Raw genomic sequence first — 27180 nt, 5'->3', positions numbered from 1 at the left:
TTCAGAGGCAGGTAGTCATTTTGGTTTCTTTATTCTGTACAACTTTAGAGAGATCCCCCTGGGGGCAGAGGGACAAAGATCCACCCCCCAACCCCACCATGAGGAGGGAGAAAAAGCTTCTCCCTCCCCCCACCACCAGAGGAGGAGAGACAGACAATCCCCCTTTCCACTAAGGAGTTCTATTCCCAACTCTCCCCACCCCTCCCCTGCCCCTAAGGGGTCAGGAAGGAGGAGCCTGGGGATGCTGGGGGAAGGGGACATCTGAGTCTCTGTTAGGCACATGGCTAGGGAGAGGGTATGGGGGATGGGGAGAAGGTTCACTGAGGGCAGTATCAGTCTGTTCCAAGTTCACTGGTTCCTGCAGGAGACAAACCACAGGAAGGGTTACTCTCTGGGGTGAAAGGGGTAGCAAGAGGGAGGCAAGGTACAGAAGGAGCTAGATCAGATGGCTGAGAGACAGTGCCAGATTAGGGTAGAGGACTAGAGGCTTGTGAGGTGGTGGTATTCCCATGTCCCACTCACCCTCTCCCCCTGAACCTGCAGGGTCTGGGGGTCTGCTCCGGTCAGGCTCCAGTTTGTCACAGGACTGTGCTCTCCGAGTCCGCTTGGGTTTCAAAGGGGCTGCTCTTCGTCCCACATTGGGAAGTCCTGAAATAAGAGTTCAAGCCCCCGGGGGTACTGGATCCATTCCCTATGCTATTCAAGGCCAATCTGGTCTGGTGCCTCCTGCTAGAACTCAACTGCTTCACAAGATGGAAGTCTAGAGTTCCCATTCCTCCTCTTGGGGGTTTGGGGTACCTGGAGCAGATGGGAAGGAATCGGGGCGGCTAGGTGGAGCAGTGAATAGAGCACTGGCCCTGGAGTCAGGAGGACCTGAGTTCAAATATGGCCTCAGACACTTAACACACACAAAAAAAAACCCCCAACAAACCCCAAACCTAGCTGTGTGACCTTGGGCAAGTCACTTAACCCCAATTTCCCTCCCCCCCCCAAAGATGGGAAGGAACCTCTAGATCCCCCAAATTGGAGTCAGCTCTCCAGCTTCTTAAGATATTCCCCAGTCCATCTTGCAAACTCTTCCCTCCCCCTCTCAGTTGGTCCCATTGCCCCCAACCTTAACCTTTACCTTGGGCCTCTGGCTCCTCTTGGTCTCGATGGGAACCTAGCCTCTGTCGGGGCTTTGTGGCAGCTGGGGCCTCAGTATCCTCCCTGCCCCCTGGCTCCAGTGGAGGCCTCCGGCCCCGGGGCACAGCTACTGGCTTGGGGAGCCGAGGAGCTACAAGGAGATCCTGGAGAGGTGGAGGCACCAGACACCATGTCAGCCCATTCCCTAGGGCAGTTCCTCACAGACCCATATCCCCCTCCAGCCCTGTCTCCCCTTACTTTTACCTTGGTGCTTCGGGCCAGAATCTCCCTCTCTGAGAGCAGGACTCCTTCTTCTCCCTCCCCTTCAGCAGAGGCTGGGCTGGGGCTTTGCCTGCTGTTATTGGGGGCACTTTCCTCAGCTGGGGCGGGGGGGACAGGAAGCCAGTAGAATCTGTCAGTTCTCTCCTCCTTAGCCATCCATTTCCTCCTGCTGCTTCCTCAAAGCCCACACTTGTTCCTCCTATCAGACATCACTGCTCTACACAGAGATGGTCTAAGAAATTCAGCCCCCAATTCCTTCTGTTTCCTCTTGGCATCATTCTGCTATTTGCCCTGCCTCCAAAGTACCCTAATCCTGGGTCTCATCCTGCTCAAGGGCTGTGTGGGATATGCCAGCTCTGGATGCAGAGGGAAGGAAAGGGCCTGATCACATACATAACCTCACTGGAGTCACAGACTGTGGCACCTACCAGGGCCCAGTCAGAACCTACCAGGGTTCAGTCAAGAACCCCAGAATCTAACAAGGCAGAACCAGAGACTCCAGAACCTATTGGGAAAGAATCTACCCCAGAATCTACCAAGGAAGAGTTGGAGACCCTAGGAACAACTGGGAGTCCCTCTCAAGATTGGAGGGTAAATAGCTCACATTAATTGTATGGGCCACTCACCAGGTTCCTGGTTCTAGAACCATGTATGGCAATCAGTTCAGTTCATTTCTGCTTCTGTGAAGTTTATAGCCTTTGTGGGAAGGAACTTCAGTTGCTCTCTTCCTCCCCCTCCCCACCTCCCAATTCCCTCAGTGGTTTTACACTCAATGGTAAGAGTTGGTATGGAGGACGGCTGTACTGATGGTGGTAGATGGCAGCTCGAAGACAGACAGCCTGCCGCTATCCACATCCCTTTCTTTCTTCAGGCTGGGGGGTTGGGATTTATCTAGAGGCACCTGCCAGCTCTCTATCAGAGGGTGCTGACATGCTAAGAGAATGTTTAGTTGGCTCCTGGTCCTGAGACAAGTGATGTGGGTCAGAGAAGGAGAACAACCTCCAGGCTTTCAAGACATATGTGCAAGGATTAATTCTAGACATCTAACTGGAAATACATTTTTTTGGAGGGGTGAAGGCAGGGCAATTGAGCTTAAATGCCTTGCCCAAGGTCACGCAGCTAGTAAGTGTTAAGTGTCTGAGGTCTCATTTGAACTCAGGTCCTCCAGACTCCAGGGCTGGTGCTCTATTCACTGCACCACCTAGCTTCCCCTGGAAATACTTTCAAATGATCTGAGCCCTAGAATGGAGACTATTACTCTAGGTGAAGTGCTAGGAATACAGTCCTACCACAGACTTAGAAACAGTATGGCCTGATCTTGGTCTATTGTGTTTGTTGGAGAGAAGGAAGAGTAGCTATTAATAGTAATAACGATGATGATGATGATGATAACTCACATTTTTATAGCTTTACATGGCTTCCAAAGCACTTTTCTTATAACTACTATGTGTAGGTAGGTAAAGCAAGTATGATTACCCCCATTCTACAGATGATGCAAATGAAGTTTAATAAGATGAAATTACTTGCCCAGTTACAGAAATAAAACATAAAACAAGCCTATATTCAATGTCGACTGTACTAGGCTCTGGGGAACACAGACAAGTTAGATTTTTTTTAAACTTCTTTTTTTGAGGGGGGAAGGCAAGGCAATTGGGGTTAAGTGACTTGCCCAAGGTCATACTGTTAGTAAATGTCAAATGTGTGAAGCCGAATTTGAACTTCGGTCCTCTTGACTTCAGGGCCAGTGCTCTGTTAACTGCACCACCTAGCTGCCCCAAAAAGTTAGATTAAGAGAATCTTTGCCTTCAAGGAATTCCAGTCTAGCAAGAGAATTTATAATCTCCAAATGTCAGAGTTAGGGTTTGAGCCCAGGTCTTCTGGTTCAAAGTACAGTGTTAATAGGTCTAGCTCTGGTGATTTCTAGATCCTAAATCTATCTATAAATCTATGATTCTCTGAGCACCCATCTTCTGGGCTTTAACCTCTCTATGTATCACTGATGGTAATGGAGCACATGGGAGGCAGTAATGGTGGAATGAGAAACTCTAGAAAAGGGTATCCTGATGCAACAGATACAAATCAAACATCTGGCAGTGGTCAGTGGCTTGCCTCTATTGACACCGCCTTCAGGAAGCCTTCCTTGATCTCCCTGAGTTGTTTCTGACCTTTCCCCTCAAATGGCACATAGCATTTAGTTTTGTCTCATTCTAATGTTTCTATTATACACTATTACAATTATATATATAATATATATCGTCTCATTCTAATGTTTCTATTATACACTATTATACACATTTATTTGGGTTTGCATCTTACTAGATTGTAAGTTCTTTGAGGACAAGCACTGTATTTTTTCTAAGCTTTGATTTCCCTTGTACCTAGGACAGCGCCCTATACACGGTAGGCACTTAATAAATATTTGCTATGTTGTATTGGAGGCTCATAGACCTTATTGCCTTGCACACAGTAGGCCCTTAAATGTTTGATCTCTCTTTTACTCTGCATCCCTTCAGCATATGTATGTGTGTGTATACACCCCCCACACACACAGGCATGTATACACATTTACACATATACACTCAATTTATATTTTAAAAAAGCTCATTAAACAAACTCTTTGGGACAAGTGCATCATTTTCTTAGAGTGGAATTCTGTTAAAATGAAAACATTGTTGGAATTATATACCCTAGCTCATAGGAGCTGAAAGTGAAATATGTTTAATGAAGTTACTAGTTAAATAGAAAATGAAAAGGAGTGCTTTGAGCCTTGTAGGGGAAGGAGGGAAGACATCACACTTCATTCCTTCTTTTCTGGCTTCCTAATATCCAATGCCCCACCTCTACTTTTCTTCCCCAAATAGTATAGAATCATAAAACTTTGGAAATGGAAAGTTCACGAGATATATTCTATCTCCTCAAACAAGAAACCTGAGGACCAGAGAGGTGGTCAATTGCTAAAAGAGAGCTGGGACTAGTAGTAAATATGGACTCCCAGTGGATGCTGCCTTCCTTATTCTCCTACTGTCTCACTCTCCTTACAGCTCACTCTCTGATCTTGTGAGGTGTGTACTTCGGGTGGGAGGTCTGGGGAGGATAGGCTAGTGAAATGTTTGAGGTGGAGAAAACTGAAGGGAGTTCAATGGTGTGTGAGCATTTTTTCACAAGAAGACCAAAGGCTAGACTCTGGCTCTCATTTTCCCAATTACAACACAAAAGGCATCCAATTAAGTGTTGTCTTCATAAAGTGACTGGTTAATGGATAAAGGCCAAAGAAAGTATTTGCTATATGGGATTGTTTGTTGTACTGAATGCATTATAATATGATTTCCAAAGCATTAAAAGTTACTCACAGGGCAACAGCATTGCTCTTCAAAACAAATTAATGGCTTTGTTCTACAAAATCCCCTTTGTAAGAAGATTTTTATACCTTTGCATATGGTGTTTTGTAAATGACCTAGTCTTTTTAATATGTTTATTATGCCTCGTCCCTCCAACTGGATGGTAAACTCTTTAAAGCAAACCTGTACAACTTGTAAACTTCTTTGGGCCACAGAATAGAAACAGACTGATGATGATTGGTTGCCACAGGACACATGACAAACAGGACAGTGCCCAGAGGCAGCCCTACATTTTTCTCAGCCTAGTAGCCTGAAATCCTTTGGCAGGTCAGCACACAGCCCAGGGCTCATACGTTGTGCAGGTCTGCTTTAAAGACATATCTTTTGTTCTTTTTGTATCTCTGTCCTCCCTAACCCGGCACCTGACACCTAGCTCGGCCAATGCTACTGACTGACTAACGAAGCCGCCCATACCTATGTGCCACGTGGCCTCTGCTCGACGCATGGCGCTGAAACTTGGTTTGGTGCTCTGGGAAGGTGGAGGGGGCTTCCAGGACCCAGGCCCTGCAGGAGAGAGGGGGAAGGTCAAAGATGCTGGGTAGAGTGGGAAAGAAGAAAGGAGGTGGTGGTAATTCTTCTTTCACCTGCATCATCAGAAGAGCGCCGTCTCTGCCAAGGTTGGACACTGTTTTCCAGGTCAGTATCTGTACCCTGAAATGAGAGCTGGGAGTCGGAGTAGTAACATGAAGTGGGAGAGCTTGAGGGTGACCCCTCGGACTCTTTGGAGGAAAGGAGATAGATGATTCCCTCCCTTCCTCCCCCGCTCCCTATACCCCTCATATTTTCTCACCTCTTGCTTCCCATCAAAGCTCCAGCCTTTGGCTCGACCCATCCCAGGAAGGGCAATTCCATGAACCCTTGTTGGCTGCATCACTCCAGATATTGGAACTCCCTCCCCTGGCTCTGCCCCCTCCATGCCCTGGAATAAAACCCCAGCTCCATTATATACAGCTTTCGATGAGGAAGACCCTGCTGCCAACACTGGTTCTGGAGTAAACAACTGCAACTTTCCCTGGAAGTGTCCACCAACACACTCAGAGATTCTTTCTTGCCCTTTGCTAAATCCTTTTTTGTTTTTTTACATAGTACTCCCAGGGGGTCTGTGGCTTTTACCCTTAAAGGGAGTTATTTACTTGCCCCCTACCCACTTTTACCCCTGGAATTCTTCCATTATTAACTTCTGAAATGGGTGTATAGGGCAGGGACAGGCTGGACTTTCTATCTTACCTGCTTTCTTCGGAAGGAGGGTCCCCGGCTCCCCCCCAACCCTGGGAGGGGGCCGCTTTCCTCCTCGGGACTCCAGCAGGGGGTGGAATTATCGCCAAGGCTTGGGGGATCTGGGGTGGGAGGACTCTCCTCAGTTGGGGGTGGGGGAGGAGGAGGGGGCAGGAGGAGCCCAGGGGTGGGGGATCCTGGTCCCCGCTCCCCCTTGAAGCTCCGGGGGCGACGGAAGTGAAACAGGCCTCGTCGTCTCTTCTTCTGGAGTGGGGGCAGTGGGGGCTCTGCAGGACCTGGGCCTGGGCGAACAGTCCTCAAAGTCCGAGGATAGCTGGAGAGAGGGGAGTACTACATGTGGGTAGGGAGATTTAATGACCAAACCCCCCACCATCTACACACCAGGAGACATGCCTCACAACTGCAATGTTCACCTGGTACACACTTTTTTCTGTCTGGCCTTCTGTCTCCCTGAAATCCTTATGGCTGGGAAGTTCTTCCTTATATCTGACCTAAAGATCTCTTTAGGTTTAGACCTTTTGCTTCTGGTCACGCAATGGAGACAGTGTAATGAACCTTTCAGAGAACTGGAGCCTTCAGGTGATCTTCAAGCTGACTACTCTTCACAGGTTTGATTTTTCCTTCTCTCTAATCTAAGACACTCCTCTCAGCCCTCTCCAGGTTTTTTGGGGTCTTATTTTTTTTTTGTTGTTGTTAAACTGGCCTAGGCCTCTGGTAATGATCTGACCAATGCTGAAAATAAGAGTGGGATGACAACTTGACCTTTTTTAATCAGATATCACTGCCTTGCTCAGAAGTCCAGCGTCCCCCAAAACCTTAAAGCTCCACACAAATGTGTGTTGTTAGAATTGTTATTAGGTGTCTACTGGTATACTCCACTGTCACATGCAACCTGTACTTTGGGTCTGACTTTCTTCTTCACTCTCCCTGTATCTGGCCAGTCATTATTTCTGATATGTGAGTGGAGACTTTTTCTTCCAAGGTTGTGAGACCCTTCTAGCAAATGTGAACAGGGATTCAGGGAATAAATAATGAAAGTTTGGGGAGAAAGAGGCTGAAATATCCCAGAGATGTAATAATTTTGAGAAAATTATATGGAATGGGTCCCTTAAGAACCTAGGAAGGATTTTCCTAGACTCAGTTCCATAGCATTTTTTTTTTTTTTTGCTTTTTGGAAGGGGAAGGTAGGGCAATTGGGGTTAAGTGACTTGCCTAAGGTCACACAGCTAGTTTTTGTGTTAATTGTCTGAGGTTGGATTTGAACTCAGGTTCTCCTGATTCCAGGACCCGTGCTCTCTTCACTGCACCACCTAGCTGCCCCCATAGCATTTTTTTAAAAACAATCCTCAGAACTACTACTACCAAAGATCTTTTACTACTTATAACCTATATGTTTTAAAAATGGCTTCATCTTCCTTGACTCTTTCTCCCCCACACTGGTTTCCCTCCTTCTTGGCCCCAGCCCCTGCCAACGAACTTATGAGAGTTTCTGTGTAGGAGCTACAGAGAATTTGGATACTAAATTTCTGAATATAAAACTGGTTTTGCCTGAGACTATAATTCTAGGAATTCACAGTCAGGTTTTAGAACTTTTGGGATTCAGTCCAAAACATCCTGGTTACTTATAGTGTAGTTTGAGTTGCAAAATACTACTCTTGCAGAGACCTTTGAATGGGGTGGGAGTAGGGGCACCTCTGAGGGAGCAGGCAGAGCTGTCTATGGGAATGAATTTGGTAGCTTAATCCTTCCCCCATGTGGGACACACCTGGAACTTTCATCCATAACCCTTCGACTAAAGAAATCCTCCAGCCCCTCATCTAGCCGAGTGGCTGTCCCATTTTCTTGTCGGGTTCCTGGTCCTGGTGCCTGCTGGGAAAGTGACCGCCATCTTAGTTTGAACAGGAGTTCTTGCCTTCCAGTCCACACAGGAACTTTCTGATTAGGCTCAGGCTCTTGTCTTTTCTTGGGCACCAAAGAAGCCAGGACACTTTGTCTATACTCCCCCACCCCCACCCCATTTATGGGACTGAGGACCATTAGAACTACAGCTGGAAGGGACCTTTTAATTTTACCAGTGAGGAAACTGTGACTCTTGGAGATGAAATGATAGCCAAGGTTACACAGCAGGAAGTAGCTGAGCCAGGATTTAAACCCAGGTCATCCTCTGACTCCAAACCCAGCGCTCTTTATACTGTTTCAGGCTGCTTTTGCTTTTTGCCTCAGGTGAGGGAAACTGCTTCCCTCCACTGACTGCTAGGCAATAGTTTTCCATCTTTGGGTCTTTCTGGCTTTTGTTAGATATTATCTTTGTTAGATAGAACTAGGACTTTCTGATCTGGTTATTCATGGGCCTCAAATAGGGAGGCTGGGGGCTCTGGAATTTGGGGCCTTAAAGCCAGAACAGGTCTGGAGTTACTAAGTTGCTAAAGACTGTCATGTTCCCCTGAAAGGCCCCCAGGGACTCACGCTGGGCCTGCCAGGCCCTGGGGGGGTGGTCCTGGGGGGCCTGGGCCGTCCTTGTGTCTGATGCCTCAGTTTGTAGCCATGGGTGGGCAGCTCTGACAGGCCCTCCCAGGAGCCACTGGGGGCGGGTTGATTGCCCCCTAGGGCTGAGAACCAGCCTGGGGGTACCCCCAGCCCCCCCAGCTGGCCCTCCATGTCCTGCGGACTCCCACCTGTGGGAACAGCTGTGTTAGAAAGGCTAGGGGTTGGGGAGTTAGGTTGGAAGGTTAGGGAGAAAGAAAGAAACTGGGACACAGTAGAAGATGGCCATGTAAAGAAAAGGGGACAGGGAAAGAGGTGGTATTGAGAAAAGGGGACATAGGGGTGGCAGGAGCGGGAAGGGAAGTAGATTAAGGGTGGGAGTGACTCACTGATGAAGGCAGACACAGGCCGGATCTTGCGGCAACGTTTCTGTTTTTTGATAGCCATGGTATCCTGAGGGGAAGGGCAGGGTTAGAACACTAGGGTCCTTCAGAATCCTTGTCCAGAGCCCCCCACTCTTCACAGGAACAAAGGCATGGCCTCCTCATAGCTCTTCCCGTTTCCCCACTCCCTACAGAGCTGAGGAATTGTAGGGGGATAGGAGGGTGGGGAAAGGGGGGGAGGTAAGTAGAAGACTGGATAAGACAGGGCTATGGGATGAAGTCAGAACTGGTGGGATGGGGTGGGGAGTAGAATCCAGAGAGGGAGGGGGAAGCTACTGAGATGAAATGAGACAAAGTTGGTGGACCAGAAGAGGCTGGGATAGACAAGGCCATGTCAGAGATACACAAGGTTCAGTGGGAGCCTCACGATGTTGGTCCCGAGCTCATCATCTGTGGTTTCTTCATGGTCATGGCCCCGGCCTCGGCCCCGGGCTTGGGAGGACAGTTCTTGCCCTGGGCCTCCTCCACCTGGTTGCTCTGAGAGGGTCCTCAGCTGGGCTAGGTGACGGGCCTGAGAAGGATAAGGATGGGGGGCAGAGGGCTGACCCCCTTGTACAAGGGAAGCTCCTTAGGCCCTGTTCTTTTCTGAATGTCAATCTCAAGGAACCAGTCCACTACCCAAGATCCTTGGGGAGGAAATGTTGCCAGGCAGCAAGTCTGGGGAGGGAAAGAGGGGGCGTAGTCAATGGGACATTGTAGGGGTAGGGATATGGCCAGGGCCAGGCTAGAAGGTAGGTTTGGCCTAGGTAGGGGCCAGGTCCCCCCAGGGCACAGGTCCTCACCAGACTCTTATGGGAGTGGTACAGCTCCTGTAGAATCTCATCCACTATAGAGTTGGTCAAGTAGGTGACGACTGAGAGCTTCACCTCACTGTGGACACACTTGGGGGATCAGCGCAGCCACCCATGGCCCCCTCACTTTGACACCCTTGGGGCCTCACTACCCCCAAACCCCATACAGAGATAAAGGTCAAATTAGCTGGTTGCGGATGCCAAGACAGAAACAGACCCTGGCTCTAAAAACCCAGCATTCAAAGGCCTGTTCTATTAGAATATATGTCTAACCCTAGGTAGGAACATTAAAATCAGTTAATGATTTATTATTTTTAATGGAGATTTTACTCATTCATTATTCATTGTTGAGAGCAGTCCAGGGCCCCCTGTCCCCTAAGTACTCTGGTTTGATTATTTAATCTGGCCATGCTTGTCTCCCTTGCACCCCCCCCCCAATCTCCCCAACCCCTCAGCCCTGAAGGAGCTTACTCCAGTTTATTCTGAATGTCCTGCCCTGCCTGCTCTAGCAGGGCCCCACGGATGAAGTTCCTAGGCACAGTGACTCGCTCAGCCACGCTGCTTAGCATCTTGTTGTGACCTTCAGCCACTCGCATAGCTACTGGGCATAGCTCCTGGGTCAGGCTGACCATTGACTCTAGGATCACCTGGGGTGGGGAGACAGAAGGGCCAGAGTCCACAGAGGGAAAACTGCAGCTCAGATAGGCTTAAACTTGTCTATGGTTATACATCAAGTGTAGCCAGCAGAGGTGGTCCTTAATCTTAGTGCCTTCTTTTTACTACACCATACTGTGATATTGTGTGTGTGTGTGTGTGTGTGTGTGTGTGTGTGTGTGTGTGTGTGCTAGAGAGAAGGTGAGAGAAGGATGGAAGGAGAGAGAGAGGGAGGGGAAGACAGAGAGAGAGGGAGGGAGGGACACAGAAAGAGAGACAGAGACAGAGAGAGATGAAGACAGGGAGGGAGGGACACAGAGAAAGAGAGGCAGAGGGGGAGGGAGAAAGAGACAGAGAGAAGGGTAGAGAGAGAGGAGGAGGGAGAGACGGAAAGATATAAAGATAGATGGAGAAAGGGAGGAGGGAGGAAGGAGGGAAAAGAAGGGAAAGCAACAGAGATAGAGATGGAGAGAAGGAATAAAATCTGCAGAATACACTGGACAAATACATTTGGAATCAGAGTACCTGGATTAAAATCTTGGCTCTATTCTTTATTACCCAAGTGAACATGGGCTTTATCACTCAACCTCTCTAGGTCTCAACAACTTTTCTGTAAGATGGTGGTAGGGTGACAGTAGGGATGGGACTGCTAAGGTTCCTTCTAGCTCTAAATCTATGACTTATTATCTATCCTCTGCTTTCCCTCCCCTCCTGAACATCAGAGTTCAGAAGGGTGTATGAAGTTAGAGCCCAAAATGGAGGGTTTGGAGCCTGAGGCCCCAGAAAAGGGTCCCAGATAACAGTTTGGTGCTAGGACCTCACATCTGCCATTTTTTTGTTGTTGTCTTGGAACCTTTATAGTTCAATGGTGAGGTTTCCTGGGGTATGTGCTGGGGTTTCCTCTCCTCTGGGTGAGCATGACAGGTCTGCCCTACCCTCAAACAGGCTGAGGACTGGGTTTTTGTCCCATATGGTTTTGGTCCCTCAATACTTACCTGCAGCTCCTTGTCCACAGCCTTGGATACCTCGCTGGCCACTGACTCCAGTCTTTGCCGGACAGGTCCATCACTGGCTAGGACATGGCCCAACTCATAAAGGCTTGGGAAAAGCTAGGGGGAGGGGAATGTGGTTACAAGGCCAAAGTTTCAGTCAGCAGAGCTGGGGGCTTGGAGGAGAACATATGGAGGGGAACAACACTGGAAGCATTGTTGGGGTGGCAGGAAGGCTTTCCATCTTCTAGCTCTAGCCTCCTTGGGACTTGCTTTGATTGTCCATCTCTGGTAACTTGGGCGGAAGAAGAGGAGTTGGTGGGGTGTGGAAGAGGCTGGGGTTGGGTGTTCGGACTGTGGGGAAAAGGTGGGTGGTATCATCTGGGGCTTAGTACTAGCTGGCCAAGGCTTGGGCGTGGAGTGCAGAGTGGGGCTGCTCACCGCCCGGGAGTTCTTGGCATCCTTGATGAGGTCTCTGGCGTAGAGCAGCTCATCTTGTACTGGCTCCAGGGGACATAACCGCAGTGCCCGAACCTCCTCCTGGACTCGCCCACATAGCCGCTGTAGCATCTGGGCCAGGGCCCAGCAGGGGGAGCATCAGGGAGGCACAGGGTAGAAAGGGGAGCAAGTGAACCAAAGGTCCCCCTCCCCCCCACAGCTCCACAGGGACCAGGAGTCCTCTGACCTCCCTTTGGGACAGATGACTCATGCGACTGGGACACTTCCTTTTGTCCTTTCCACTTTGTAGAGCTGTGATATATCATGGTGGTGGCAGCAGGGTGGGGGTGGGGGGGGCAGTATCCTGTGGGTAGGCTCTTGTCTTTTTTAAAATCACTATTCCATGAAGCTCAGGAGAGTGGGAGCCTGAAGGTCTGTGTGCATCTTAATGTATGTTTCCATCTTCCCCTCCCATGTTTTTGTGTTTTTTTTTTCTCATGTTTCCCCTCATACTCTAGCCCCAAGTCCCATATAGGGAACCAGAGGGAAGCCTTTACCTGCTCAGCACTGCTGGTGACAAGGCCCTGCTGCAGTCTGAATGCTTGCTCCTGAGGACAGGTCTGCGAGTGGTTATTCCGGACAAGGCACCATTGGATCTAGAGATGCCAGGGGTGGGGGGAAGGCCAGAGGGTCAGGACAAGGAGGCCACCACCCCCTTCTCCATGCCCCTCTCTGCTCCAGCTTTATCTTCCTTGACCCTGCCCTGACTTCTCTCTGACCCTGGAATCCCATCCCCCTGGTCCCCTCACCTTCTGCCAGACATCCTCGGTGCGCTCTGGGGCATTGCGGTAGGCCTGGGAGATGTCACTCACAGGGAAGGACATGAAGCGAAGTGTGTGGTTGCTGTGGGGAGAACCAGGAGGGAAACACTGAGAGAGATAGAAAGGGGATAGTAGCTCATGTCCTAGGACCCTAGGCCCTACCTTCCCTTCCCAATCCTGCTCCAACTTTCACACTCTTGTCCTTTTTTCCATCTGCTCACCTGGGTGGAAGACCTTTCTTTTCCATCTAAGTGCCCTGCCTTCACCCACATTCCCAAACACCCAAGGAGTACTACAGAATTTATCAGCGGATGAAGGATTACTGTGGGGTGAATGGCTCGGGGGTGACCAAGGTCTGGGCATCTGGGATCAGAACATGCTCACCTCTCCAGGGCCCTTGCAATGTCCAGAAAGCCCAGGGCTGAAGTATTGTTCCGGTCCCACAAGATAGTCCTGGGGTGGGGGATAGGGGGAGGAGGAGGTGGGGAATCAGGTTTGTCATTCCTGATTCTGGGGACCTGGATTGGGTGGTACCCTGCTTCTGGGAGGGTGGTGAGAGATGAGCTATAGACACTGGGGACAGACTTCAGCCCTTCTGGGAGTCCACCATAATAGATTCTCTAGGGGTTGAGGGAAGAAAGGATTCTGTTGGTTGCTCCAGGTATGAGATCTTTTAGAATTTGGGGTCTTGGGGTGGCTAGGTGGTGCAGTGAATAGAGCACCGGCCCTGGAGTCAGGAGGACCTGAGTTCAAATCTGACCTCAGACACTTAAAAAAAAAAACACACAACAAAAACTAGCCGTGTGACCTTGGGCAAGTCACTTAACCCCAATTGCCCTACCTTCCCCCTCCAAAAAAAAAGCAAAAAAAAAAAAAGAATTTGGGGTCTTTGGGGTACAGGTTTATGTGCAGACAGAGCCTTGCAAAGTAGGGTAGCTAAGGCACAGGGTATCAGGGGCCTCAGGGAGGAGGGAATTTGAGCCTTCACCGGAGGGAAGAGTTGATCTGCAGGGCCTTGGACAGCATCTTGGCCCCAATGTCTTCCATGCCGTTGCCACTCAGATCCACCTTGGCCAGGCAGGTGTTGCTGCCCAGGGCATTGATGAGAATGCTGGTTCGAAGCTTCAGCCTTGAGTCAGCCACTGACAATGACTGCAGGGACTGGTATTTTTTTGGTGGGGGGGAGGGGGGTGGAAGGGAGATTTGATATCAGATCCATCCCTCTATCCCATCTCATTCACTTCAGCACCCCCTGCCCCTGCCATTAGTAGCTTGGGCCCCTGTCACTCACACAATCCTCTTCCTGAATCAACTGCACAAGTTTGTGAAGGATTTCCTCCAGGGTCCTGGGGAGTAATGAGGGCTCAAATGGTAAGAGGTGGAGGGAGAAAATGTAGAGGGGACAGAGGAGGGAGACATCATGCCCTTTGGGGTAGGGCAGGAAGGCAGCAAATCTGTAAAAATGGGAATATTACCTCCACTCTTCATGTCATGAGGTTGTTGAGGGGAATAAATGAGATTGTGTGTGTGTGTGTGTGTGAGAGAGAGAGAGAGAGAGAGAGACAGAGACAGAGACAGAGACAGAGATAGAGAGACAGAGAGACAAAGACAGAGACAGAGACAGAGACAGAACACATTTTGCAAACTACAAAATACTATACAAATATATGGCATTATTCTTGCTACATGGAGGCTAGAGAGGAGAAAAAGAAGTGTGAAAGTGAGAAAGTGAAAAGAAGCTGGAGTCATGAGTTTGCCTAACAGAAACAGGGTAGATCTTGGGGGAGGTGCCTGGGCCCCAGGCTGGAAGCGGGCACACAGGGGTCTTCGGAAACAGGAAGGGAAGGGAAGAGTTACTCACTTGGCCTTGACATTGAAATTCTTGCCCAAGAATAGGTGCTTAAGGGACTTGTTCTTGCCAAGTGCGGGCACTAATGTCAGGAGATCAGAGTCGAACCCTGGGCCAGAACCACAAGAAGATGACTGGGTTTCCAGCTAGTCAGTTGAGGGAACTAAAGCAATTCCCCCCTCATCCTGCCCAGATCAGATTTCTCTGCCTAAACTATGCCCCTTCCTTGGCCTGGGCAGGCCCTTGCCCTTTCTCACCATTGTCTGGCTTTCAATCCTGTCTCTGTTCTACTACACCACTGAGAACTGGGGCACAACAGAACTGGGGAAGATAGGGGTTCTGGGTCAGAGGAAGAGGGAATGGACCAAGTGGGCATTTAGGGTCTCTCACCATTGTCTGACAAGTCCAAACTCCCCACGGCACTGACAGCCCCGAGTTGCTCCTGGAGGACCTGGGCTCCTGCGGATCGAAGCTGTAGAGGAACAAACATAGGGGAGGAAAGGGAGCAGGGGACAGTGTGTGCTGGGACCTTGACTTTCCAGGGGAGGTCAATCCAAGGACACAAGGGTCATACCTGTAGAATCAAGATCCCCACCCAGTCTAGCCCATGCCAACCCAGGACTCCTACCCACTCCTGCCCACCTCCAAGGCCCTTCTCCTTCCTTCTTTGGGCTTTGAGGTAACCCTGGTCTAGATCCTATATCGGAGCACCCCACACCATGGCCACTTCTGCCCCCTGGTGGGGAACCCTGATACTTTCAGACCTTCAACTTGAAGACAGATAGGAGTTGATAAATGGTGTAGGAGAAATGGACCAACAGGTAATGGGCACGTGGAAGGCAGTGATGGATACAGGGCTAGACGGGGGGCCCTTGGGACAGAAACTGGACGTTGGGGGAAATGGAGCTGAGCACAATGCCTCGGTCATGCAGATACTTAATAAATGCTTGCTGACTGACTGATGTAGAATGAGACAGAAGGAAGGGGATGGAAGTCTCCTGGATCACAACACAGGATCAGATATTTAGAGCTGGAAGCAACCTTAAAACCCAGCTAGTCCAACCTTTTTTTTTTTAACAGATGAGGAAACTGAGGCGTAGAGAGGTCTAGTGATTTGTCTGATGCCACAAAGTGAGTAAGGAATGGAGCCTGTGTTCAAATCTATTTCTTCTGGCTTTCAATCTTGTCTCTGTTCTACTACACCATTGAGAACTGGGGCCCAACAGAACTGAGGAAGATGGGGGTTCTAGGATAGAGGAAAAGGGAGTGGGTCAGAGAGGGCATGTAGGGTCTCTCACCTCACAGCTGCTCAGGTCAAGATGAAGATCACTGAGGTGGCTGTTGAGAGAGAGGCCCTGGAGGAGTGCCCTGTGAGCAAGGCAAGGTGGTGTCAGGGAGGTCGGGGGGTGAGGCTCCAGCTTCCAGCCACCCTAGCTGCCTTGGCTCCAATTCCCCTCCCTCCCACTCCCAGCTCCCCCAATGGCCCCCAACCTGAGGGCCTCCAGGGGCAGACGTGTAGCTGACAGGTTGACGTGGCTCAGGGTGTAAGCGCTGCTGAAAAACTGCTTGAAGGCTGGTGGGGCCTCTCGGCCCTTCCTGCTGGAGAAGGGAAGGGAACAGGCATTTTTAAGCACCTTTTTAAGTATGCCATGCACTGCTCTAAGCTCTTTGCAAATATCATCTAATTTGATTCTCACAATAACCCTGAAGTAAGTGCTATTTTTATCCCCATTATGTAGCTGAGGAAACTGAGGCAGGCAGAGGGGATGACAAGAAGACAGACTTAGGAACAAGGAGGCATAGGTAGGTGTGTAAGGCCTGTGAGACAGGCGATAGGTGTGAGACCCCTGTGACTTCACCCTGCTTTGTTCCCCAGGACACCTGTGGGAGCAGCTGTTTCGAGCCAAGTTGAGGTAGGTTAAGTGAGAACAGCAGCCGTGGAGAAGAGCACCCAGCAGCTATGGGAGAAAGAGAGAAAGGGTAAGCCAGGAATGGACAGAATGGTCCCAGGTTTTGCTCTTTATTTCCCCAATATATCTTCATCTCTTTTCCTTCAAATTGCCATGCTCCCTTGACCTCTCAGTTTAGTTTGGGAGAGCTTGTACCCATTGGAATGAACCTAGCTTAAAGTTAGGTTTACCCTGCCCCAAACCCACTAAATCTACTGGCCCACATGCTGCAGGTCCCATCTCAAACAGAAGATGACGGATTTAGACATGGCAGGGACCAAGGTCCAAGGTTTAAGTCTCTCATTTTACAGATAAGGAAACTTAGAGCTAGTGAGGTTAAAATGACTTGCTTAAAGTTACATGGGTAGCAGGGAGCAGAGCTGGGATTGGGCCATCTATGTAATAATTTCCAATGTACTTTTTACATCTTCCTCATCTCTCCAACTGGGCCCTTATAAACTCCAACCTTCCCTTGCAATTCACCATAACTTGTCTCCATTTTTCCTCAACCCCCTCATTCCAGAAGTAGGGAACTTGAGGGTAACATGTCCTGGCCCCAGTGCCCTCATCTCCCCTCTGATGACTATGTCTCTTTCCCTGATCCCATCTTTAGGCCTGGCTCCCCCTCTTTCTTTCCTCTATCTCTCCTTGGATTGTCCTTCTCACCAAGTCAATGGCGCAGTCAGTCCCAGACAGATCCACATGGACCAGGGCATTAGGCTGAGCCAGGAAACTGTACAGGACCTGAGGCAAGAGCAAAGGAGGAAAGTTGGCAGGAAGGGGTGCTGAAGTGGGAAATATGGGGTTCCCTTTTCCCAGGGACCACAAGTACAGAGGAGGCTCAGTCTTTGCAATATGATTGACTTTGGTCAGGGGCTGATCTCTAGGTGGGTAGGGAAGACACTTTAGGCTCTTCCCAGAAGGGTCTGGGTATAGTAGAAAGGGCCCTAGTCTTTAGAGTTGGAAGACCTGGGCTCAAGTTCTATCTCTGACACTTAACTAGCTGTGTGACTTTGAGTAAGCCAACTAACCTTGCTTGGCCTCAGTGTCCTCATCTGTAAAATGGGTATAATAACTACTTGCACTACCCACCTGACTGGATTGTTGTGAAGAAGGAATTTTTGTAAACCTAAAAAATGCTATGTCAATGTGAGTTATTATTATTAAAATGTGGAAGGATTTGGGGAGTGTGGCTGGACCTTAACTCACATTGGCTTCATCAGTAGCGAGCAGCCCTGGGTTCTTGCTCAGGTCCAGGTGGCGTAGGGAACTGGCAAAGGCTGGGTTGGCACCGAAGGTCTGGCCCAGTGCTAGGAGCCCTGGGCACATTGGACAGTAGGCTGGATCACCACCCACAACAGGCACAGTTGTCCCTTTTCCCCTTTTTCCCTATCCTCCCCAAATGAGTGCTATTCTCATGCCATTTCTCTGGCCCTGGCAAGGCAATGTGGCCATGTTTTCTTAACCTTTTAAGAGGAAATGGGGATTTAGTACTCCAAGAAGCAGGGTTCTTTTGGGCGGTGAGTTAGTCTCATAAGGGTCTTGGGGGTTCTGGGGGCTCAGTACTATGAGGACCACACCCCCAGACCCCTGGTCAGCCCTGTGTTATTCTCAGAGAGTCAATACCTCGAGGGGAGATGGCAGTCTTGGACAGGCACAATTTGGTGAGGCCTGTGGGGAAGCAGAGGAGCTGCTGGCTTAGACTGAGGAGACCTGAGAGAGGAGACAAAAGACCCATTTGAGGAAGGATTGATAAAAATGGTGTAGGGTAGAGCTGGGTTTGGATTTAGGGCTAGGGTCAAGGATATGGTTGTTGGCATTGGGAGTCAGAATTGGGATCTGGGCCAGGACTGAAGTCTGATTTTGTGATTTCGAAGGTGACCCAGCTTGGGAACTCTCACCTTTGTCCTCTATGGGATTGTGGGATAGAGTCAGGGCATGTAGCACACAGCTTCCATTCTCCCCGAACACCCCAGCCAGTTTCTGGGCAAAGTCCCTTCAAGGAAAAAGGAGGAAAGGTTTTGTTTCAAGCTGGGATTACTCATGGCCGTCTGTGCCTACTCCCCCATTCCCATCCCCTGTAATCTCCCTGGTCCTGACTCAACTTTCCTGGTGACCTTGCTGCCTCTAGGTACAGGTTTAATCACTGATCTTGCCTCATGTGCATGAGGGACTCCCAGGAGAGGAGTCTTAGAGAATCTAGGTGTCTGGGAAGGAGTAGGGAGACCTAGCTGGGTAGAGTTGCCTGTAGGGCTATAGTTCAAACTTCACATACAAATGTAAAACCCAACTAGGGATTTTTAAAGCTAGGACAGAGCAATCAGACACAATAAAAGTTGGGCATAAAGGAGCTATGCCAGGACACAGCCACTCAATTTGGCATTAATAACATGCAAGCAGCCAGCTGTCAAAGTGTAGGAGAAATAGCATTGGACTGGGAATGAGAAGATCTGAGTTCCACTGGCTAGCTATGACCCCAGGTAAGTCATTTAGCCTCCTTGGGGCTTAATTTCCTCATCTATAACATGAGGATGGGGTGGGGTGTTTCACCAGATGAACTCTGAGGTTCCTTCCAGCTCTAATATGCTGTGGTTCTATAACCAGAGCTCTGGGAGTGTTCTGGCTTGGAAGAAGCTACTCCCGGCCTACAGAGACTCACGTCTTGAGGCCAGCATTGTCCAGCACCAGTTCTTCTAGGCTCCCCGACTTGCTCAGGGTGTGTAGCACCTGTTCCAGAACCTCTGAGCCCTGAAAGAGGGGGTTGCTGAGGTAAGGGCCCGGGGACGATGCTGTTTCCCCCTTCCCATCCCACATGCTGGCCCATCCTGGTGCCTACCAGGCGTAGATCCTTGCAGTGGAGTTTGGTAAACCACTGGTTATAAGCTAGGGCTGCCACCATCAATGCCAGGTCCCTAGAGGGGAGATGGATAGACAGGCTGGGGGAAGGTGGCCGGGGAAGCTGGCTAGGGAATGCAGGAAATGCAGGAGGTCTGGATGGGAAGGCAGGCAGTAGATGGAAATGTTGGGGTCAAGATGGAATCAGGATTTGATTTTCTAGAAAGGGTGATACAATGGGAGTAGCAAAGCACAAGGAGGAAAGTGGGGGGTGGATGTAGAGATGGGGGCTGGCCATTCTCGCCCCCTGCTGCCCCACCTGCTTACCGGCTCTCCAAGTGGCTGAAGTCCAAAAGATTGAACTCACGGTTGTCCTCTGCATGGTAGATTGTGTCCACATCCTAAAGGAGATGAATCCCGACTCTCTCTTAACCCCTATCTCAGTCTCTCTGGCTTCCTTCCCCTTCCTTCTTTCTCTACTCCTCAATCCCATAATAAAACAACCCTCCTTACATCTGGAAACCAGCAAAGCCCAGCTTACCCATTGCACCTCCTCCCGGCAGTGTAGCCCATTGTAGTCACACAGAGCGGCATAGGTCTCAGAGAAGCCACCTTCATGAAGTGGAGAGATTTGTTGGTTCCAGGGAGAAGTGCATGCAAGGGATCAGGGTCGAGGATACAAGCAGTGTGATGTAATGGAAAGAAGGCTGAATTTGAAATATCCAGATTTGAAAATGGACAACTGGTCTCAAAACTAGAAAGACCCAGGTGCCAGTCCTACCTCTGGCACATACTGGTTATGAGAGAGCTCCAGATAACTCAAACAGACTCTAAATTCCAAGAAAAAGCTGCAGACTTATGTGGAGACTGGAAGTTCCTCACTGAGTTTCTCTGATACTACCACTACCCCAGTAAAGGGGTAGGTTGAGTGCCTATCCTATGCCTACTGTCTCAGAAAGAAATTGACTAGTCTGTTTTACATGCTGGGGTGTCAGTTCTCTCATCTCTAAAATGAGGTGGTTGGATTAGGTAACTTCTAAGGTCCTTTTCAGCTCAAAAATCCTATGAAAGGTTAGGACTTTTTATGTCTTCACCTCATATCTCCAACTAGTAACCTTAGGCAACTTACTTAATCTTGACAAGCCTCAGTTTGTCACTCATATAATATTTACATTATGTTAAATAGTATTATTAAATATTAAAATGTGTACTACCTGCATACCTCATAGGATTGTTGATAATAATAGTTGATACTAATGGCTTTTCAAGCATTCTACATACTATTGTATATATTGTATCACATTGTATCATATCATATTGTATATTATGTTATCCTCACGGCAACTAGTTTGCTTTTATATAGGTCTATGGTTTCATTGGTGTAGTGATTGATAATAGTAATAATTACTCTGCAACTCCTGAGGAAGGCCATCTGCAATAGATGTCTCCACTTCTTTTCCTTTCATTCTCATCTTCATTCCCTGTCATCTGGCTTCTTACCTTATCATTCAACCAAAACAGCTCTCTCCAAAGTTACCAATGATCTCCTAATTGCCAAAGATTGCATGCTGGACCATCACCAGTTGTCTTGACTTATGTCTTACCTACCGCTGGACTCTGATGACTTTGGGAAGCTCTGACTCACTTAAATCCAATTCAATAACAAGGGTAACATCACCCTCGTGATGTTACCAGTTCTCTTCAAGAAAGAAGGTTGAACAGCAACAATAACAAGTGCCAAACCAATGGCTTTTTCTCAGTCCTCACTCTTCTTGACATTTCTGTAGCCTCTGATAATAGTGACCACCCCCTTCTCCTTAATATTCCTCTCTAGGTTTTGGGTTCTCCTGACTACTTCTTCTCAGTCTCCTTTGCTGAATCTTCATCCAAGTCATGTCCACTAACTGTGGGTGCCCCACAGAGCTCTGCACTGAGCCTTCTCTTCTTCCTGTATACTGTCACTTGGTGATCTCATCAGCTCCTATGGATTTATTATCATCTCTGTGCTGATGATTCTCAAATCTACCTACCCAGCCCTAACCTCTCTGCTGACCTGCAATCTCAAATTTCTATTTTCCTATTGAAAATCTCAAACTGTATGTCCAGCAGACATCTTAAACTCAAATGTCCAAAGCTGAACTCATTATCCTTACTGTTAAGCCCTCTCCTCTTCCAACATTCCCTTGTTACTGTTGAAGACACCACCATCCTCTCAGTCCCCAAGGCCCACAACCTGGATGTCACCATCGACTCCTCACTATCTCTCACCTCATCCTCCCATATTCAATCTGTTCAAGGTCTGCCAATTTCACCTTTGCAACATCTCTCAAGTGCACCCCATTCTTTCTTATGATACTGCAACCCCCCTGGTACAGGCTCTCATCACCTCACACCTGGAATATTGCAAAGCCTACTGGTTAGTCTACCTGCCACAAGTCTCTCCCATCTTCACTCTATCCTTCATTCAGCTGTCAAATTGATTTTCCTAAAGAGCAGGTCTGCATGTCACATCAAATTCTTGCCCCCCACAAACTCAATAAACTCTAGTGATTCCCTATCACTTCCAGGATATAAACAAAATCCTGTTTGGCATTCATACTCAGTCCTCCACTTTCCAGTCTTCTTAAACCTCGCACTGCACCATGTACTCTTCAATCTAGTGACACTGGCCTCCTTGACATTCCTCAAGCAAGAAAGCCCATCTCCTTAGTCCAGGCATTTTTTACTAGCTATCCCCCATGCTTAGCACTCTCTCCCTCCTTGCCTCTACCTCCTGGTCTCCCTGGCTTCTTTCAAGTTTCACCTAAAATTCCACCTTCTGCAAAAAGCCTCTAGATCTCTCTTTAGTCTAGTGCCTTTCTTGTTAAGTATTTCCTATTTATCCTGCATAGAACTTTTTATTGATATTTGTTGTTTCCCCCATTAGATTGTGAGCTCCTCGGGGCCTGGGCCTGTCATTTGCCTCTCTTTGTATCCCAATGCTTAGTACAGTGCCTGGTACATAATAAATGCTTATAGTCTTATAGTCATTTGTGAAACTGAGAGACCAAGTGACTTATCCATGATCATTTATCCAGTATGTCTCAGAAGCAAGACTTAAACGTAGGCCTTCTTGAAACTAAGGGTGACTCTATGTACTCTGACACAACGCCTTTCATGAAGTAGGTACTAAAATTATTACCATTCTAATATTTTAGATGAAGAAATTGGAGCTCATATATGGTAAGTGATTTGCCTAGAACCTCACAGCTAATATATGTCAGAGTCAGGAACATAACCCAGGTCTCTCCTCACCCTAAATCCAATACTCTTTTCCATTACATAAATAGAATGTAAGCTCCTTGAGGGCAGGTACTTTTTTATTTTTTTTTTATTGTCTTTTTATCCTCAGCACTTAGTACAATGTAGGCACTTAACAAATGCTTAGCTAATTGAGTTCCATAACTAGCTGCTTGTTGTAAGAAAATTATTTTGTAAAATACTCCATAATTATGAGCTATAATTATAAATTGCTGACCCCTCAAGGGTAGTGATCAGGTCTTGGCCTTTTTGTATCCTGCACAGTGTTCTGCATGTAGCAGACTGCAACAGTCATGCTGATGTTGGTATCACAGCTGCTTCCGGGGACAGGCTGGGATGGGTAAGCTAGGTTTAGGGTCAGCATCTCCTTGGATGGGAGGTGGGGTCAGGAGGAAGAGTGTGTCTCATTCTCACCACAGACACTGTGGGTGGTAGATGTGGAGGTCTCAGAGTTGGGGGATGTGTCCCGGGGCCCCTCAGGGGTCTCAGGGTTTCCACGACGGATCAGGCACCTAGAGAAATAATGTGTCCAGCCCAGAATGGGGTTGAGTGAAGTTTCTTTAGTTCCTTCCAAACCCCGGCTCCAGAATCCCTACTAGACAACAGGTAGATGCAACACTCTGGACAAGAAGAAATCTCCCATTTCCCCCCTCTCCCTGTGATCCAAATCCCTCAGCTTTGTCCTGAGAGCATGGGGGCCTTCTTGAAACTGTAACTCACCCAGGGCCTGGGCAGACCTTGGCTAGTGCTGTGCTCACATGCCTGGTCACCTGCTCAACACTCTCTGCTGACGGCAATCGCATGCTTACAGTACCACGTTCTGTCTCCACTAGGATCTGGGGAGAGAGACATGGTGGTAGGCCCTCAAATTTAACTCCAACCTTGTTCAGCCCACTTTTCACCTTGATACTTCTATGATCAAACATAAACTCCACGGTTTGGATTTTAAAGCCCTTCACAACTGCCAGTTCCTGGCCAGTCTTTTTACACTTTACTCCCCTCTACATACTACATGAACACTCCATCTCCTGATTCCTTTTCACTGGCTGGTTCCCAGGCATGTAATGCTCTCCCTCTTCCTTGGTTTCCTTTGAAACTCAGGTCAAATTCTACTTTCTGTAAGATGACTCTCCCAGTCTCTCCCACTGACAGTGCCTTCCCTCTGAGATTACATACATTTTGTATGTACATGGTGGTTTGTATGTTGTCTCCCCCGCCATTAGGCTGTGGGCTTTTCAGGGACAAGAACTATGTTTTTGCCTTTTGTTGTATTCCCAGTGCTTAGCACAGTGCCTGGTACATAGTAGGTGCTTAATAAATGCTTATTGCCTTGCTGAATAACCAATAAGCCCTTATTATTTTCACAGCTTAGTTCTTACCTGGTTCTGGTTGAGAGTGCTGAAGGTTCGGATCTCTAGGACATTGAAAGAGCTCTCCACCTGGGGTAAAGGGGAAGGATAGATGAAGGTTAGTTCAGGTGTAAGTGGCTGGTCTAGAAGGAGAGCTTTGGGGTTTGACCCTACTATCCCCAGCTCTTCAAACTCACCTTAGCTGGGACTTTTAGAGGAAAGAGATGGAGACGCCAGGCAGTTAGGGCCTAGAGTAGAGAGAAGAGAGGGTTAGCTTGTTGAAGGAAGTTACATCTACAGTCCTCCCTGAGTCCCGGTCTCCTTCACTCCCCAAAAGCTCCCCTCATTTCCATCATTATTATTCTTTTAGTTTTTGCCCATGGAGTTCAGACAGAAATATTCCCGGGCAAGTTGATATCATGTTGCTGTTATTTCATATTTAATGTTCTGTGGAATATTGCACAAATGGGTAAAATGACTACTTTTTTGTTACTGAATAAAAGTATTGGGATATAGGTTACTCTTCTGGAGGTTTATAGAAAGCATCCTTAGGATAACTCCAGTAGCAGAGAGGATGATGGAGATTCTTGTTATTATTAATGCAAATTTAGTCTTCCTGCTCTTAGTCCTGTCCCTATTCCTTTCTCGCCCACCCTGACTCCTCTCCTGCCAGCCTTGCCCCCTCACCAATACTCGGTCTTCATACTTCTTGGGCTTGGTCTCCAGTTTCACCCGATGCTGTTGGTGCACAGCCCCTCGGCTCAGGCACCGACGGACACTTTCTGTGGTAGTGGGAAAAAGGGCGTGAGTGCTGCTCAGAGTAGCACACACCCCTTACTCTTATTGAAGCCCCTCTCCCCATGGCTCTCAGAAAAGAGAGAAATGAAGACAAAGGCAGGGGCAGGAAAGAAGGAGAGATATAAAGAGGGAATATGAGAGGAACCCAAGAGACAAAGAGGGGAAAAGACATCACTCTTTTCCTGGACTAAATCTTTGGTATCATCAGGATGGGTCTATACTTTACAGCAAACTTGGGTAACTAGATGTCCCAGAGACGTGTGTGTGTGAGTGAGTGAGTGAGAGAGAGAGAGATTGTGAGACTGTCATTGTGAGTGGGTGTGTGTGTCTGTGCACTTCTGAGGGTGTGAAGCTTTTTTCCAACCTGTGTTAAACAGTATTCATTGCATACAACAATGAGTCAATGTTACTCTGTGTATATGAAGGCGTAGTGTGTCCCTAGGACTGGTATGGTATGAGGATATAGCCACTGCTTCACATTTGTGTTAACACCAGTGCATGTTAACTGAAGGTGTCAGTGTGACTACTTGACAGTGGGTGGTGGGTATGAATATGTGCTAGGGAAATATTATGGAGAGATAAAAACCAGGAAATCAGCTTGAGTTATTCCATATAGGAAGACATGGAGTAAGCTACTGTCCATGTGAGTGTGCATTCAGGTCCCATGCCTTTCAGTTCTCAAAAATATACAGTGTATGTGTGTAGGTGGGAGCGTGTGGGTACAATGTGTCTATATGCTTTCCTGTTTCGGTTATTCTTCAATGTTTTGCCAATGGTTATATGTGACCCTGGTTGGATCTCCTAGCTCATGTCCTCTCCTTGAAACAGTGATTCAGAGGACTGAGGGATGGGTTTGAAGATTACTCTTCACTTTGAGTGCTATCTAGGAACGCATATTAACAAGGAAGGTCTTCAGGTTGGGGGAAGGGCAGGGGAACAGGAAATTGGTGGTGGGCACTGTGAGCACTGAGGAAGTAGAATTTAACTCCAGAACCGCGTCTCTTCCCTGCTTTCCCTTCTACGACCCACTCCGCCCCGGCATTGCCCCCACCCATCCAGTCCCAGGGGCTCTAGTGGAGTCCGGGGTGGGGCAGGGTAAAGGATGTAGAAGCAGACGCAGCAGTCAGGACCAGGGGCAGCTCCCTGTGTCTCCCTGGGAGGACCAGGCCAGGGGCAGTTGAGAAGGGGTAATCTTACAGCTAGAAAACCCCGGGGATGGACCTAGGGACCGGTGAACGACCAGAAGCTCTGGATGGGCCCAATAGGGGAACGCAAGGAACTGCACCTGTCACGAAGGGGCGGGGCGGGGCTGGTCTGCCCGGGGACAGGGAGGTACAGACTGGGGTGAAACACCGGTCGGTCGGAAGGGGTGGAGGGAAGGGGGGGGGGGGAGACAGGATGCACTGGAGACAGCAATGCACTAGGGTTTCAATGCATGGAGGAGCGCGATGCATGAAGCAGCGGGTTGCACCACATCTGGGATGCATGGAAGAGAGGGATGCACGCGGGAGGGGGATGTACCCAGGGCTGGGATGTACTAGGGAGAGAAATGCACCGGAACAGGGATGCTCCAGGACGGGGCTTTTCCTGAGCCCGCAGCGCCCGCCCTCGTACCTTGCAGCTCGCGGGTGAGCTCCGCGCTGGGCTTGGCCATGGCGGCTGCTGCTGCTGCAGAGGAGCCGCCGCTGGCACTGGCGCTGCCGCCGCCGCCGCCGCCGCCGCCGCTGCCCGGGAGCCGCGGCACATGCTAGACTCGGCTCCGGCAGGGCCCCGGCAGCTAGCGCTGCAGCAGCCGCTGAGCCTCGCTCACAGTCAGGGGCGGCTGCGCGAGCAGAACAGTTCTCCTCCCTCCTTCCCCCTCCCCCGATGCCGGGTCTCCCTCCCAGCCCCACGAGGAGCCGGATAGAGCATGCGCACAGGGTCTTCACCGAGCTAGCAGCCCCAAGTCCTGGCGCGTGCCTCTCTTTCGCGGGGCTCTTTAATACAATGCCCAGAGCTCGCCCTGCTTGGGGTCCGCTGCAGACCTCCGACCTTGCACCGCCTACCGTCTGCTGCTAGCCTCCTGTCCCACCCCGACTCCCCCCCTTTCTGGGCTGCAAGCTCAACACTTTTCTTTCTTTTGTTCTCCGGGCCGGGACTGTCTCTGTTTCTTCTCAGGTCATTCTTCTTCCTGTGCCCCTCCCCCCAGACTGACGCCACGGGTGGGCCACCCTTTCATCTCACCCCACGGTGACCCACGTGGGGGCTTTAAGGCCGGGCTAGGTTCAGATTTCGGCTTGAACCTGTAAAGCTCTCTCTTTCCGCTAGTAGCAGTGTGTGGGGAGTGGGATTTGTGGGAGGGGGTTTCCGTTTTCCCTTCTCTCTCTTAGTCTAGTCTGACACATCCCCACCGGTATGTGCCTGCTAAGAGTAGCGCCCCAGCAAATTCCCGTGGCACCT

At 49.2% G+C, this 27180-nt stretch overlaps 1 protein-coding gene across 1 annotated transcript; it reads right to left on the bottom strand.

Moving 5' to 3' along the window:
• Positions 1–15: 15 nt before the first annotated feature.
• On the bottom strand, positions 16–26531 carry CARMIL3 (capping protein regulator and myosin 1 linker 3). The gene is made up of 40 exons (XM_069097897.1): positions 26356–26531; positions 24631–24725; positions 24141–24191; positions 23974–24033; positions 23315–23430; positions 23009–23106; positions 19836–19906; positions 19622–19695; positions 19296–19371; positions 19119–19207; positions 18361–18455; positions 18086–18172; positions 17669–17778; positions 17126–17203; positions 16392–16468; positions 16002–16109; positions 15809–15878; positions 14901–14982; positions 14523–14619; positions 13953–14007; positions 13650–13822; positions 13046–13114; positions 12650–12743; positions 12398–12496; positions 11844–11972; positions 11409–11522; positions 10231–10406; positions 9751–9838; positions 9336–9479; positions 8915–8978; positions 8508–8716; positions 7807–7907; positions 6033–6354; positions 5596–5724; positions 5390–5468; positions 5220–5309; positions 1390–1505; positions 1127–1289; positions 523–648; positions 16–358 (listed from the first exon to the last, which is right to left on the bottom strand). Exons 1-40 carry the CDS (start codon positions 26393–26395, stop codon positions 333–335), a joined length of 4140 nt encoding a protein of 1379 aa, XP_068953998.1. The 5' UTR covers positions 26396–26531; the 3' UTR covers positions 16–332.
• Between the last annotated feature and the right edge of the window lie 649 nt (positions 26532–27180).

This window comes from Petaurus breviceps, unplaced genomic scaffold (genome assembly GCF_028583685.1).
Source record: "Petaurus breviceps papuanus isolate PSGF00001 unplaced genomic scaffold, PetGlider_PUasm1.0 37, whole genome shotgun sequence".
NCBI classification, from domain to species: Eukaryota; Metazoa; Chordata; class Mammalia; order Diprotodontia; family Petauridae; genus Petaurus; species Petaurus breviceps.
The sequence above is the reverse complement of the archived record's forward strand: the minus strand, read 5'-3'. Positions and strand labels throughout refer to the sequence as shown.